At 26.4% G+C, this 15,423-nt stretch overlaps 1 protein-coding gene across 1 annotated transcript in view; it reads left to right on the top strand.

Moving 5' to 3' along the window:
• The first annotated feature begins 6,082 nt into the window (after window positions 1–6,082).
• Window positions 6,083–15,423, top strand: part of LOC108559602 (nitric oxide synthase, salivary gland-like) — a 35,448-nt gene continuing 26,107 nt past the window's right edge. The window contains exon 1 of the mRNA XM_017916932.1: window positions 6,083–6,210. Coding sequence (XP_017772421.1) covers window positions 6,116–6,210 — 95 coding nt within the window. The 5' untranslated portion in view covers window positions 6,083–6,115. The remainder of the gene's footprint in view (window positions 6,211–15,423) is intronic.

The following is a 15,423-nucleotide window of genomic DNA, read 5'->3' as shown; positions in this document are numbered from 1 at the left end:
ACAGATTTTGATTTATTACGAAAAATACAAAAAAATATTAAATCTTCAGAAAATTTAAAAAATATGAAAATATTTCAAAAAAATCTACTTTTGTTAGCTTATATTAGGATAATGCATAAAATCACAAATCTGGTAGTAGGCTTATTTGAAAGGTAATGTTTTTGTTTTGAAAATGCATATTCTATTATCTAATTATGCTACGCATTTAGCATATAATTTAATAACGTTTAATAAACGATTACGTTTTTAAAATCTTAATATCTCAGTCATCAAATAACATTATGTAACCGTAATTATGTAAAAAAAGAACGTTTTTGATTCTGTAATCAAATATATGAAAAAATATAAAAACAATTACAGGTTCTGATTTATTACGAAAAATATAAAAAAATATTAAAAAAATCTAATTTTGTTAGGATAATGAATAAAATCACAAATCTGGCAGTAGGCTTATTTGAAAGACCATACTTTTGTCTTTCAAGCATTTTTTGATATAATTATGTACGTATTTAGATTGTAATTAAAGAAAACGTCAAGACGTGAATTAAGTTTGTAAAATCTTCATATCTCAGTCTTTAATTAACATTATGTAACCATAAAGAAGCATACTCTTTTTGATGCAGTTATTATATCAAATAGATCAATGGACATAGAAAATAGTTTAGTTTTGATTTGTTCTTTCCTAGTTCTGAATACTTTTTCTTCATCATAACCCTAAGTGGTTGTGCCGTATATATTCGTCATGGTCTCACGGTCTCTTGTATTTATGACTCACAATTCTTATAGTAGGCTTATTGGAAAGACCATGCTTTTGTCTTTAAAATGCATATTTTATGATCTTATTATGTTTCGTATTTTGCATATAATTAAATAAAATGTCAAAACGTGAATTAAATTTGAAAAATCTTTATATCTCAGTTATTAATTAACATTATGTAACCTTAATTATGTATAAAGAAGACTCGATTCAGGTGCAAAATATGTGAAAAAAATTTAAAAAATAGAAGTATTCATTTATTACGTAAAATACTAAAAAAAATCGAATATTTCAAAAAATTATACATTTGTCGATAAATTATATGTAAAAATCTTGTAAATAAAATTTCTTAACATTCTTTATATTTTTTTACTTACAAAATAATAAATTTGAGTTTTTCATCTATATTTTATAAATTATTATGAAAATTTGCTGAACGTTGGAAGTAATTAAGAAATTATGTTTTTTTTTCATTAATGAATGTAAAATAATTATATTGACTAAGTAACGTGTTTTTAATTAATATTTACAGCATGAAAATTGTGGTCATAAAATATGTAAAGTACACGTAATAATTTTTAGTCGCATAGTTTTAAAATATAATCTCACTGAAATATTCATGAAATTCGAAATATTCGAAAGTTGGTCAAAATTTTCATTCACTGCACACATTTTAAACTAAAAAAATATATATAAAACACTATGACGAGAGTGTAAAACTATCGCGCTTGAAACGGAAATAAAAATCTGTGCAATTTTGCAAGCAATTTGCTTGGAATTTAAATGGTTGCGGTGAGAGAGCCTCTCGCGATACTATGCAAAGTATTTCATCCAGTTTAATTGTGTTTTCAGCGCAAATAAGATGTGAATTTGTGCGAGGATTAAGAACAGGTTCGGATGATCGTTTATCGGCTTGGATTATCCTCGGACACTTTCAGATGCGATATCTCTACGTTCCGTTTTCATCCGACTCCCGATTTATGTGTTCTTCTCTATTTTATTTGCTTCTATTTTTTTCTTTCTTCCGTCGACGCGGAGCAGATTTATCTGCGAATTTATTCTCAATGTCAAACTTACCGATAACTAAAGGTGACTTCAGTATAGACAAAAAAAGTAAGTTTTTTAATGTTTTATGTAACTTTACCACAGTGGCCTACAATTATTTAACTCGAGTCATAGTCTGAACTAAATCTGTATACTTATACAAACACATCATTTACGTTGTTTTATTGACAATTACATCATTATATGAAAATATGTTTAATTGGAAAAAAAATATTAATACTTAAAAAAATCCGATAGATGGCGTTTTTCAAATTTCTAAAATTAAGCTGACAAACACCAAATTTATACGTGAATCGTTTATAAATGAGATGATTTCTTCTAAAATGATGATGAAATTCTTAAAAGTGGACCGAATTAGCACCAATAAAATATTGAAAATAAATAAATGAATTATCAATATTTTTATGAAATATGGTATTTCGGTGTATTTGAATGATTGAAGTATGAAAGGTACTTAGTTAAAATAAACAATTAATACATAAAATATCCGCTAGATGGCGCTTTTCAAATTTAGAAATTTAAGCAGAAACATCAAATTTGTACGTGAATGGTTTATAAATAAGAAAAGTATGTCGAATTAGGTAATATTATAAAATATATAAATTATCAATATTTGTATGAAACTTAATGTTTCTATATTTCGGTGTATTCGAATGATCGAAGGATAAAAAGGTACTTAGTTTGCATTATACAACGGTTACGTGTCTGCATACAACAGGCAAACTGCGAAGTGGATGAAACCTCAATTAAGAAACATCATCTCGCTCCCATCGCACGCGGATAATTATTCGAGCGAGCGTTTCTAATGCCGCATTACTTATGTAAGACGACGTCGCGACGCTTCCAGACGCCGGCGACAACACTTCATTACCGAAAATTAATCATTCGTCCATCAAACTATAACGATCACGTAACACCCCCCCGTTATCCTCCTGAACGCTACGCTATTTTTAGCGCTTCTTTTATCCTGCGTGTCCTGCGGAGTTTTTCAAACAAACTTTTGTAATAGGGAAAAAAGCGGACCGTTTGTGCAGCGAGAACAAAAAGATCTATTCAGTATTTAAATAACAGAAGATATTTTTGAACAGAAAACCGAATTATTATATCAAATAGATCAATGGAAACAGAAAATACATTTTCCTTTCCTAGTTCTGAATACTTTTTCATTTTGAGGATTTTTTTAAATCATAACCTTAAGTGGTTATGTCGAATATATTCGTCATGGTCATTTTTGCTTATGACGAATATATACGCTAGCGACAAAAATACTTACCTACTTGGGAAACCACTTCATACAATGCATCAAACCGCTTAACGATTTTTTTGGTACGTTAAATTAATACAAACTTTGATACTAACAATACCATAATATTATATAATTAAGACAAAGAAATATTAAATTTAAAGTTCAAATTAAGTGCGTTTTTTTGAATGAATAATTGACATTATTTGCCTTGAATTACTCTCAAAACCCAAACAGAAAATTACCGTTTAATATAGATTACTATAGATAGATTAGTAGATTAATAATATTTTTCTCATTTTTTTGGATCATAAGATCAATTTATGGGAAGTTTTTGAGTTTAAGTCGATTTTTCTATATATAAAAAAGTGCATCTTATGGACTAAAAATACGTTAATAAATGTTAAATTGAAAAGACAAATTTGTAATAATTAAGTATGTGTAATACAATTATCTCGTATTCGATGTTATAAAACAATGTGCGTTTGTATAAATCACTTGAATTGCTCCGAACTGTAACGAATTGCCGTTTAAAAGTGAAATCAATAGCAATTAATTAGTCGTCGGTGCATTTGGAAACAAGCGGAGTTTTAGTTTTTTTCGATTAAAACGAGCAAATAGATGCGATAATTCTTTTCGGAATGGATTGGAAATGTTCGCTTCGTGATACATTCTGAATGAATAGTAGTATTATAGATCAATCGGATGAATAGATGTAGCAGAATTTTTGATCCTCCTTTTATACTTGTACCTTTCACTTTTATCGTCACCGTCTTCATCATCATTCATCTACCGTTTTATGAATGCCTTTTAATGCAACAAAACGACACAATTAATTTCGTATTCACGCTGACGACGTTGGTGGCCGGTCATTCCCTCTATTTATTCTAAACTTTCCGCACGAGTGTATAATGAATGGTTCATTAGCAGCGAAGCACGAAATGCATTTATTTCCAGTTTAAATGTGTACACATACGAAGAGCTGGGTTTAAGGGTGGTTTCTGAGGATGGGGGAGGTGTATATGTGTTGGAAACCGCCGTGGAAATATTAAACGGAAACTAGTTGGGGATATTTTGGAAAGTTGCTCCGTGCAGTAGGTGAAAACCCAATTAGGCTCTAAGTCGATTATGCATGGCTAAGTTTCCAAAACCCTATCTCGCCCATTAAACGCAATTAATACACCTAACACATGCACGTCTGGCAAGTGTCAAATGATTACATCATATCCTTCCTGCTTCTTTGTTTCCTCAATACATTTACGCCTACTTTTCTTTCAAAAGAAGATGGCTTTACAATGATTTAACTACGCAACATTAGACAAGTAGTATTTTGGAGATTCGTTACTTCCAACACTACCACAATCTTTATAACAATGTTTTATCTTCTACATACCAAGTTTAACTGCAGTTTATAAGAATATGGCTTTACAATCATTTCATTAGCAACATTAGCCAAGTAGTATTTTGGAGATTCATTACTTCCAAGACTACCACAATTTATATAACAAAGTTTTACTTTAAACTTGCCAAGTTTAACTGCAATTTATAAGAAGATAGCTTTACAATGATTTCACTACGCAACATTAGTCAAGTAGTATTTTGGAGATTCGTTACTTCCAACACTACCACAATCTTTATAACAAAGCTTTATATTCTACTTGCCAAGTTTAACTGCAGTTTAGAAGAAGATGGCTTTACAATGATTTCACTCCGCAAAATTAGACAAGTAGTATTTTGGAGATTCGTTACTTCCAACATTACCACAATATATATAACAAAGTTTTATTTTCTACTTGCCAAGTTTCACTGTAGTTTATAAGAAAATGGCTTTACAATCATTTCACTACGCAACATTAGCCAAGTAGTATTTTGAAGATTCACAAGATACCACAATTTATATAACAAAGTTTTACTTTATACTTGCCAAGTTTAACTGCAATTTAGAAGGTGATGGCTTTACAATGATTTTCCTACGCAACATTGGCCAATGAGTATTTTGAAGATTCGTTACTTCCAACATTACCACAATCTATATAACAAAAATTTACTTTTTACTTGCCAAGTTTAACTGCAGTTTCGAAGAATATGGCTTTACAGTGATTTCACTACGCAACATTAGCCAAGTATTATTTCGGAGATTCGTTACTTTCAACACTGCCACAATCTATATAACAAAATTTTACTTTATACTTGCCAAGTTTAACTGCAATTTAGAAGGTGATGGCTTTACAATGATTTCACGCAACATTGGCCAAGGAGTATTTTGAAGATTCGTTACTTCCAATACTGCCACAATCTATATAACAAAGTTTTACTTTCTACATGCCAAGTTTAACTGCAGTTTAGTAGATGGCGTCATCAAAGATTTTCCAATTAATTTTCTATCGTTATTAAAATATTGATTTTGTAGTTTTTATAAAAATCTGTTTCTATTATTATAATTGTCTATAAGATGGCAGTACAAAATAATTAGTTTACTTTATACTTGGCAAGTAACCGCACAAGATCATTTTATGTATACTCCCCACTTTCTTATATTATATATATTTTACATGTATAGTTTAACAGTTTTGGAGATGGCGATTTTGTTTTTTTTTATTAAATTTCAATTAATTTCCAATTGTTATGTAAATCTTGATTATGTCATTTTTGTAAAAATTTATTTTTATTTTTTTAATTATCTACTAAATTTATAAGAGAAATTTAACAAGATGTGAAAAAAATGTTTTTTCTTAAATTTTGATTTATTTGATATTTAATTTCTTAAGCTAAGTATTATGTAATGAAATTGATTATTGTAAGAATGATTAGTTGCAAATATATAATTAATGATAATTACATGACAAGTACCAAGTAAATTTTGTAAAATTAATTTTACTTGCATTTGACATTTGCATTAAATTAAATTTGTCGCTCGAACCAAACGTTTCGCTTAATGCTTCCACAACTTTCCTCTCTAGATCCTTGATATATGTGTATATATAATTATGTTATATAATTTCTGTTTGCAGACGACGCCATGCAATTCTCAGGTGTGTTTGGCCAGTGTTATGGGTCAGAACGGAAAGAGCCTTTTTCGAGCAAAAGAGGAGATCCTCAACCACGCCAAGGACTTTCTCAACCAATACTTCACATCCATCAGAAGGTAAAATAATATTCATCATAATATCTTATTTCTTCTAAAACGTAGGATTTCTTTTCACAAATACATCAATACTTAGCGTAGACTGTTAATAGGTTAATCCAATATCCCTGACTATTTGAAACCGGATTATTCGAGAATTATAAAAATAAACCGCATATTAAGAGACGATTAGACGAAAGACGATTATTTATGTATAAAACTAAAAATATCTACAAAAAAATTCCAAATTATTTTCATTTAAAAAAATCTATATTCTCGTTTTTATTTTTAATTATATTTTAATAATTAATTTCTTATTTTAATTACTATAATCTTTTGTATCTGTTTCTGGTTTTGGTTTGTGTTTGTGTTTGTTGTTGGTTATTATTAGCACGACGTGTGCTCATTCGCACTGAAAAGGAGAGGAGGAATTAACGTGCAAATATAATAAGAAAAGTTGGAGTTTCGGAATACAATGTAATCATCACTTAAATTTCCCCGTGCAAAACCGAAATCCAGAGCACGAGAGCTTTCAAAATAATTACTAGTCTCTTCTGCTCTCGTCAACAACATCATCAAAGCTAAAATTTCTAATACATGAACATCCCATAATTAAAAAAACAACATATATATTTTTTTAACCTTTGCCAAATATGATTAAAAACGCAAATACATTTGATTATTCTGGATAATCTGGATATTTGGATTAACTTTTCATAATTTATTAAAAATTAATTAACATACAATTTATTTGTATGCTTTCTATCATCAAAACCATTGAATCATTCTAATAAGATCAGTTTATTAATGAGAATACAAAAAAAAACTATTACTTTAAAAACAATATTTTTGTTAATATTTTTTTTCATTTCTGTATGAAAAATATTTTTGTATATATATGTATGAAATTTATTTCTTAATCACATTAATAGTGTTAATACCAACGTTATAAGTCGTAAATTAATTATATTTTGCATTTCTGTAATGAAAACCAATTTTATTTATATTTTTTCCAATAATTATAAAAACTTTATTTTAGGAATATTTCCTCTAAAAATTGATATTTTAAATAATGGGACTTTTCCCAAATGTAACCATTACTTTTCACATTATGTAAATTTTCGTTTAACATTAACGTTTCGCATTGTTATGAAGTGATTGCACTTTAAGTGATTTACAGTTCAGAGTAACATAAATTTATTACACATTTTCGTGCGCCGAATATTTTTACATTGCGTTTATGTTACACTTTTTTTGCATCATTTTTGTCTTTCTTTTTGCATATTTTTCTCTCTCTTTCGTTCGTGGTGGTACAATGTAAGGGAATGCAGGCGCAGAAAAGTTTTTGAAAAGATAAGGGCATAAAGGGAATCCGGCCCTGGCGGTGCACGCTTTTAGAAATTAAATTGAAAATATTGCCCCTATAGGAAGTTATGGCCTCGTTCGGATGAATTTTTACAGCGCAATCCCGATACATCCTAGTTTTATATAAAAAGAAATAATAATGGATAAACGTAACATAAACTCTCTTTCCTCTACAATTTGAATAATCTAATCCATACTTTTCTCAAAGTTTCTGGTTTAGTTTATATGTAATAAAATCACAATAAGATTAAGAATATTACCATTACTTTTCCGAATATTTCTCAAGTATTACAAAGCTTTTATATGAAAAAAAATATTTGGAATAAACTACTTGTAAAAGTAAGTTTATTGTAACAACATTCATATATTTATACAAAGAATTCCAATAAAATCACTATGAAGTTAATCCAAGTACTTGTCAAGTATTACAATCTTTTATATACATAAATCATGTGCATAATATAAGTACTTGTGAAAATTAGTTTCTTATAAGAATACTAATATGTTTACACGAATCCAATGAATTCCAATAAAATCATAATGAGAGTACTTATCAAGTATTACAAAGTTTTTACATGCCTAAAACATGTGCATGAAAATTCTTGTAAAAGTCATTTTATTGTAAGAAAATTAATATATTTACATGAATCCAACGAATTCCAATATAATCGCAATTAAATTAGGACTATTTCCATTACTATTCCAAGTACTTCTAAAGTATTATAAAGTTTGTATATTCATAAATTATATGTATGAAAGTCATTTTAAATATTAGTTTATTGTAAGAAAATTATTATGTTTACACGAATCCAATGAATTCCAATAAAATCTCAACGAAAGTACTTTTCAAGTATTACAAAGTTTGTACATATATGAATATACTTGTACATGAATCCAACGAATTCCAATATAATTGCAATTAAATTAGGACTATTCCCATTACTATTCCAAGTACTTCTCAAGTATTATAAAGTTTGTATATTCATAAATTATATGTATGAAAGTAATTTTAAATATTAGTTTATTGTAAGAAAATTAATATGTTTACACGAATCCAATGAAATCTCAACGAAAGTACTTGTCAAGTATTACAAAGTTTCTACATATATCAATATACTAGTACATGAATCCAACGAATTCCAATATAATCGCAATTAAATTGGGACTATGCCCATTATTATTCCAAGTACTTCTCAAGTATTATAAAGTTTATATATCTATAAATTATATGTATGAATGTATTTGTCAAGTATTGCAAAGCACTTCTCTAATATTATACACATATAATAAAATCATCATTAAATTAGTAGTGTTTGCATTACAATTGCAAGTAATTGCAAAATCTTTATCCGCATAAATGATGTTTATAAAAATACTTGTAAAATAAGTTTGTTGTAAGAATATTCATATGTACATGTTAAGTATTAGAAAGTTTTTAAACACATGCATCATATGTATAAAAGTACTTGTAAAAGATATTAAAAAATAAATAGTTAGTAGAATTTATATAATTATTCCAAGTGATTTTCAAAGAAACAAATAAAGAGTACCCGTACAGTGCGGCTTCGATTAATTTGGATTTACTATAAACCGGTTTGAAAGTTTTAAAAGAAATTAAATTTTAATTAAGCTAAATAAAAACACATAATTATCTAAAAAAGATTGTTTTCTTCTTTTATAAAGTCCAGTCACTTTGTATATATTTGGTTCTTCGATTAGTCCGGTTTTAAAGCTATTGCCCGCACTATCCGATGTATTTCTGTATTAATACAAAATTAATACATAATATGTACATGCATCTAAAAGTTGTAACAAAAGTTATTCAAATATGATGTTTACACGATTTCATGAATTGAGTATTAATTATACTTTTTGCGTATGATATCAAGTTGTGTGATGTAATTGGGTCATTCGTTGCTGTGTATGCAATTTACGGAAAGTTACAAATATTTCATAATTAAAATGGTGGTGAGTACGAATCAATAGATTAATTACGTATTTTCATTTTTTTTTTACAAAAAATTTAAAGCAGGAATATTTCAAACAGTCCGGTATATTGATGGAATGCAATATCTGCATTATCTGTGTTCACATATTTTTCTTTCTTAATCCAAATTTATGATTGAACTGTAATGAAACTATGCGTATATGATAGTGTATAATTTTAATATATTTTTTTTATTTTAACTTGGGTTTCAATTAAAATTATTTATATTAATTAATATTAATATAAAGTATAATTAATGGTGGATGTAACTGTAACGATCAATGAAAAACTGTAGTAATTGAACAGTAATTAATGAATGGGCGCACAAATGTGAATAGATGTCAATTGTATTTATATATAGAATGAAATTGCCAAAGTAAATTAAACCGCATTTTGTTGAACCGCAGAGCCCCATTGAATTCATAATTTCGCTTCGGTCGAACTTCACTATTTACATACAAAACAACAACCTGTTTATTCCAAAACCAAATGTACTCACTTTACTATTACATGTATTAACAAAAGGTACATTGTATACTTGAAAAATAACTCAAGTTATTTCGCAAATAGAAAACTTTTTATAAATACTCTTGATGTAAGAAAAGTTCTTGACAAGTAAGTTTACATTTACCAAGTAACTTATCATAAGTTGAATACAATGATTATTAATGACATCTTTAGATTGTGACTGTTTATAAATACGCATTTGATGTATGTAAAGTAATTGAGAAGTTATTTTACATTTACCAATTAACTTGAAAAGTACGCTTAATACAATGATTCTTAATGACATCTTTAGAGTGTGACTATTTATAAATACACATTTGATGTATGAAAAGTACTTGGAAAGTTATTTTACATTTATCAATTAACTTGTCAAGTACGCTTAATACAATGATTATTAATGACATCTTTAGAGTGTGACTATAAATATACATTTGATGTATGAAAAGTACTTGAGAAGTTACTTTACATTTACCAATTAACTTGTCATGTACGCTTAATACAATGATTCTTAATGACATTTTTATACTGTGAATATTTATAAATACACATTTGATGTATGAATAGTACTTGGAAAGTTATTTTAAATTTATCAATTAACTTGTCAAGTACGCTTAATACAATGATTCTTAATGACATTTTTAAACTGTGAATATTTATAAATATACACATTTGATGTAAGAAAAGTACTTGATAAGTTACTTTACATTTACCAAGTTACTTATCAAGTAAGTTTAATACAATGATTATTAATGATATTTTTTGTATAATCAGTAAATTACTTATATTATTTTAGGTTTTAATGAACAAATTCAATTAATTTTATTTCCTAAATTTAATAAATTTCAAGTCTTTAGAAACAAAAACAAAACAATTTATTAAGACATTTTACAATTTCTTTTGAATTTCCATGTATTTTGAATTTTATATTATTTTATTCTATGGATTTTTTCTATCTAAATATTAAGTTTAAAAAAATACGTAATTTTATTTACACTAATGATGTTTAAAAAGTACATGACAAGTTATTTTACATTTAGCAAGTAACTTGTCAAGTACGTTTAATGCAGTGACATTTTTATACTGTGACTATAATATATACACACTTGATATATGAGAAGTACTTAACAAGTAACTTTACATTTACCAAGTAACTTATCAAGTACGTTTATGTACACAAATTATATTTATTACATATATAAAGTATTTTTTCATATAATAAGATTTTTTTACGTTATAAATTTCAAGTCTTTTTAAACAGAAAAAAATACAATTTATTAAGACTTTTTAAATTTCTCTCAAATACTTTTATATTTTGAAATTTTATGAATTTATAATTTTGAAAATTTAATAAAAACTAAAATATTTACATTCAATCAAAACTAGAAATTAAATGAAAAAATAAATAAGTACAAAGTGAACAAATTTCGATTGAATATGTAAAGCTGAATTGAATTTAATTTAAATTCAAATTGACTTGCATCGTCTGTTCCTTCGGTCGAACGATATAAATAGAAAAGTTTTCCATTCGCAATTTAGTAGTAGAGACGGAGAATCTTTCGCAATCGATTCATTCGGATGTTTCCGTCGCTTTGTTTTTCAATTACATAGGCAATAGATTGGCGCAAATGGGAGGAAAACCACTAAACCGAATTATAGTGGACGCTTCCAACGATTCTTCAAATGAATTTACACAAATGTACATGTAAAATTTCCATCTGGAATATCCATCGGGGAAATTGAAACCGTCAATTTTGTCCACACGGGAAATTTCCGGCATCTATCACAGCCGACTTGTATGATGCTATATGTTTGATTTGCATTTAAACCAGAAAATAGACTTTTTATAAAGATACAAAATATTATGTGGAAGTATTTTATTTTGTAAGAAAATGTGAGAAAAATCGAATAAAAAAACATGACAATTTTACAACATTTTTACTTTAAGAAAATGCGTGGAAATAATCTAGCTATAAGAAAAAGTATTTATTATATCAAAAAAATCTAGATTAATAATTAAAAATTTGTGATGGAAAAAAATATTAATTCAAAAATAAAAAAAATAGTACAAATGTATATACATTAATAAGTCCACCCAAATCACACTTAAATCAATTGTAAATAAATTAAAAATTATATCTAATTAAAATCAAATTTTAGCAACTAATTTGTGAATTCAAATTTATAAAGAAAAAAATTGAAATATTGTTTTAAGAATATACGAATATGTGTAACGAAATTTGGATTTATTCCTTTCAAGAAAAATAAGATGTGACGCATTAATTAAATTTGTTTAATTAAATTGAATTTGTTTTCGGTTTATTAATAAGAAAATTATACAGTTTCTTTCGCCGGAATAAGTATAAATAAGAAAAGTTTTTTTTGTTCTGCGGATGCGAGCTGTTCGGAAAACTAATTGCCAGACAGTTTTTCATTCATGAAAATACACTCTCTCTTCATGTCTCTCACTTTATCTTACACATTTGTTTTTCTCTTTCTCATTATTTTGTTCCTTTTTTTCTCTCATACACATTTTACTTTTTCTCTCCTTTTTTTTGTATTTTTCTCATTTTTTTAATACTCTCTATCCAAAGATTAAATTTGCATTTTAATAATTTCCGAACGCAAAACTTAGCTCATTTATACATCCACCTCCGAGATGAACACAGATGGACCACTTTCCATATTAAGAAATGAGAAATTAAAAGAAATGAAAAAAAAACAGTACTAAATCTTACAGAAATATGGTTTTAGTCTATGAATTATACAGGAAAATGTACAAATAGTATAGAATTTTTATGTTGTTTATTTAATATTAAAGCTAGTAGTTATGAAATTCAATATAAGTTTGTAAATACTCTCTGATAATTTCTTAATTATGATTTACCAAAAATCTTTCAACTTATGATATGAATTTTCTTTTAGATGGTTTAAAACAAAAATTTAAATTAAAAAGTAAATGTTGAAAATAACACGTTTTTTGTACACGTTTCCGCTTAAAAAAATAAATTAATTAAAAAGTAATGGAATTTTTTTTGTCAATAACAATTAATAACTTATGCGTTTTTTTTGCATACTTTTCAATTTACATGGTTGTAAAATTTCGTTTGTCTCAGTAACCGTGTAAATTGAAAGATATATCGAGAGTTATTATGTCAAAAATAATTGAGAAATGCTAAAATATTAAAAGTTTGTAAATAAATTTTACAAATTAAAAAATAAATAATGTAATTAATGCAAATTTATGTTACTAAAATGAAAACATTGATGAAGGATGAAATTTATTTAATGTAATATAATATAGTTTTTCAGTAAAAAATTTAGACAAATATTTCTTAGCAATGAAGAAAAACTAAGTTAAAGAACATCTTGCTGAAAAATATATTAAGGATCAACAGATTTAAATTTCTGCTTAAATACTATTGAAAACGTTATTTTTTTTAGTGAAAAATGTGTTAATTATTAAATTGCGGAGGAAAAGCAAGAATAAACAATCAATTATAGATTCAAATTTTAAAAACTGATTTAACTTTTATAGTATTTTTACCTCTGAAAATCAAGTTTCGAGATATATTGATTAAACCAAGTGAAAATATTTATATCTGTGACAATATTAAAATGTATTGATAATTGCTTTTTTTCTAACTCTGTAACTGAAGATATATATGATGTAATATGAATTATATAACAGCATTTAGTACTCCGTTTTACACGGTACTTTTTTTACACGATTTTTTACACGGTTAAATAAAGTTTGTAGACAAATTTTTGCTAACAATGAAAATGAACTAAACTAAAGAAGTTTTAGCTGAAAACATATTAAGAATCAACAGATTTTAATTTGTGCTTAAATACTTTTGAAAACATTTTTATTTAATGAAAATATTCCTAATTTAGAAAGAATTGTTAATTATTCAAAGGCTATAGCAATTTTACCTCTGAAAACGAAGTTTCACTTAAATCGAAGTATCTCAGTATATCGATTATACTAAGTGATAATATTTATTGATAATTGCTTTTCTTTACAAAATCTATAATTGAAGAAGTATATAAATGATGTAATAAATATTTAAAGAACGACAAAGATAAATATGCATATTTTTACGCGTCTTTAACGTTCATTAAGTGGGATCATGCGATTTTTTTTTGAAAACATAATGAAAGCAGTTTGAATTATGTATAACATTTTATATATAGAAATATGTATCAGAAGAGACACAATAACTTCCGGTTTTTTCGGAACAAAATGATTTATGGACATCGTTTTCCAACGCAATTACAAAAAAAAAGAAGTAAACTTTCCTCCCCTTCGATGAGAACTGCCGAAAATAAATCTTACTTTTAGATTGTTCTGAATTTATACATTGTATTATTATATCCATGATAATACGAATTTCGATGTAAATTACAATTACGAAACGTATGCTTTTCTACTGCTTTAGACTGGATGCAGAAGCAAACTCCGTATCTATCCGCAAACCTCATCATAATAATGCATAACATTTTCTTTAGAAAACCGCTCGCATTTGTAATATTCGCTTTGTTTTGAAGAGATAGAGATTCTCATATGTATATAAAATATACATTTATATAATTTATTTAAAATAATTTCATCTAAAAATTAAAATTATTTTATAGTTTGTTTTGTTTAAAAATATTTGTTAATGTATCAAATTTAAAATGAAATATAATTATAATTACGTAATTTTCCAATACGCAAAATTTTATATTCGCTCTGGGAACTTTTTTTTACTTACTGTCCCAAAATATATTCATTAATAAAAATGTTATAAAAGTGAATTCTTGGGGTAATCACTTTTATAACATTTTTGGGGTAATAAAGTAAATATCAATAAATTAAGAATCATTATGTAATTATCCAAAGAAAAACTAAAAATCAGAGAATAAGTTAAGATTTATAAATGATATGCAGGTTGAGGAACTTTTCTTATCATTACCCCAAAATATATTCTTTTACGTCAGCATTACCCCAAAAATTCACTTTTATAACATTTTTGGGGTAATAGAAAAAACTCAATAAATTAAGAATCATTATGTAATTATCCAAAGAAAAACTAAAAATCAGAGAAAAAGTTAAGATTTATAAATGATACGCAGGTTGAGGAACTTTTCTAATCACTACCCCCCAAATATGTTAATTTTCGCAGAAATTACCCCTAGAATTCACAATTACACCACTTTTGGCCTTTTTACCCCGGTTTGTCGACCTCTATACTATGAAATAACAAAATCTATAAATGTAAATAAATTTATATAAATAAAAAAATACTACTAATTATTAGGAAAATAAAATGATTATTTAAAATCAAAACAAATAATTAATGAATCATTGTTTTAATGTAATTAGTAGTTTCATA

This window comes from Nicrophorus vespilloides, unplaced genomic scaffold (assembly GCF_001412225.1).
Source record: "Nicrophorus vespilloides isolate i.1.1-1 unplaced genomic scaffold, Nicve_v1.0, whole genome shotgun sequence".
NCBI lineage: Eukaryota > Metazoa > Arthropoda > Insecta > Coleoptera > Silphidae > Nicrophorus > Nicrophorus vespilloides.
Note: the sequence above shows the minus strand (reverse complement) of the source record. Positions and strands in the feature narration are given on the sequence as shown.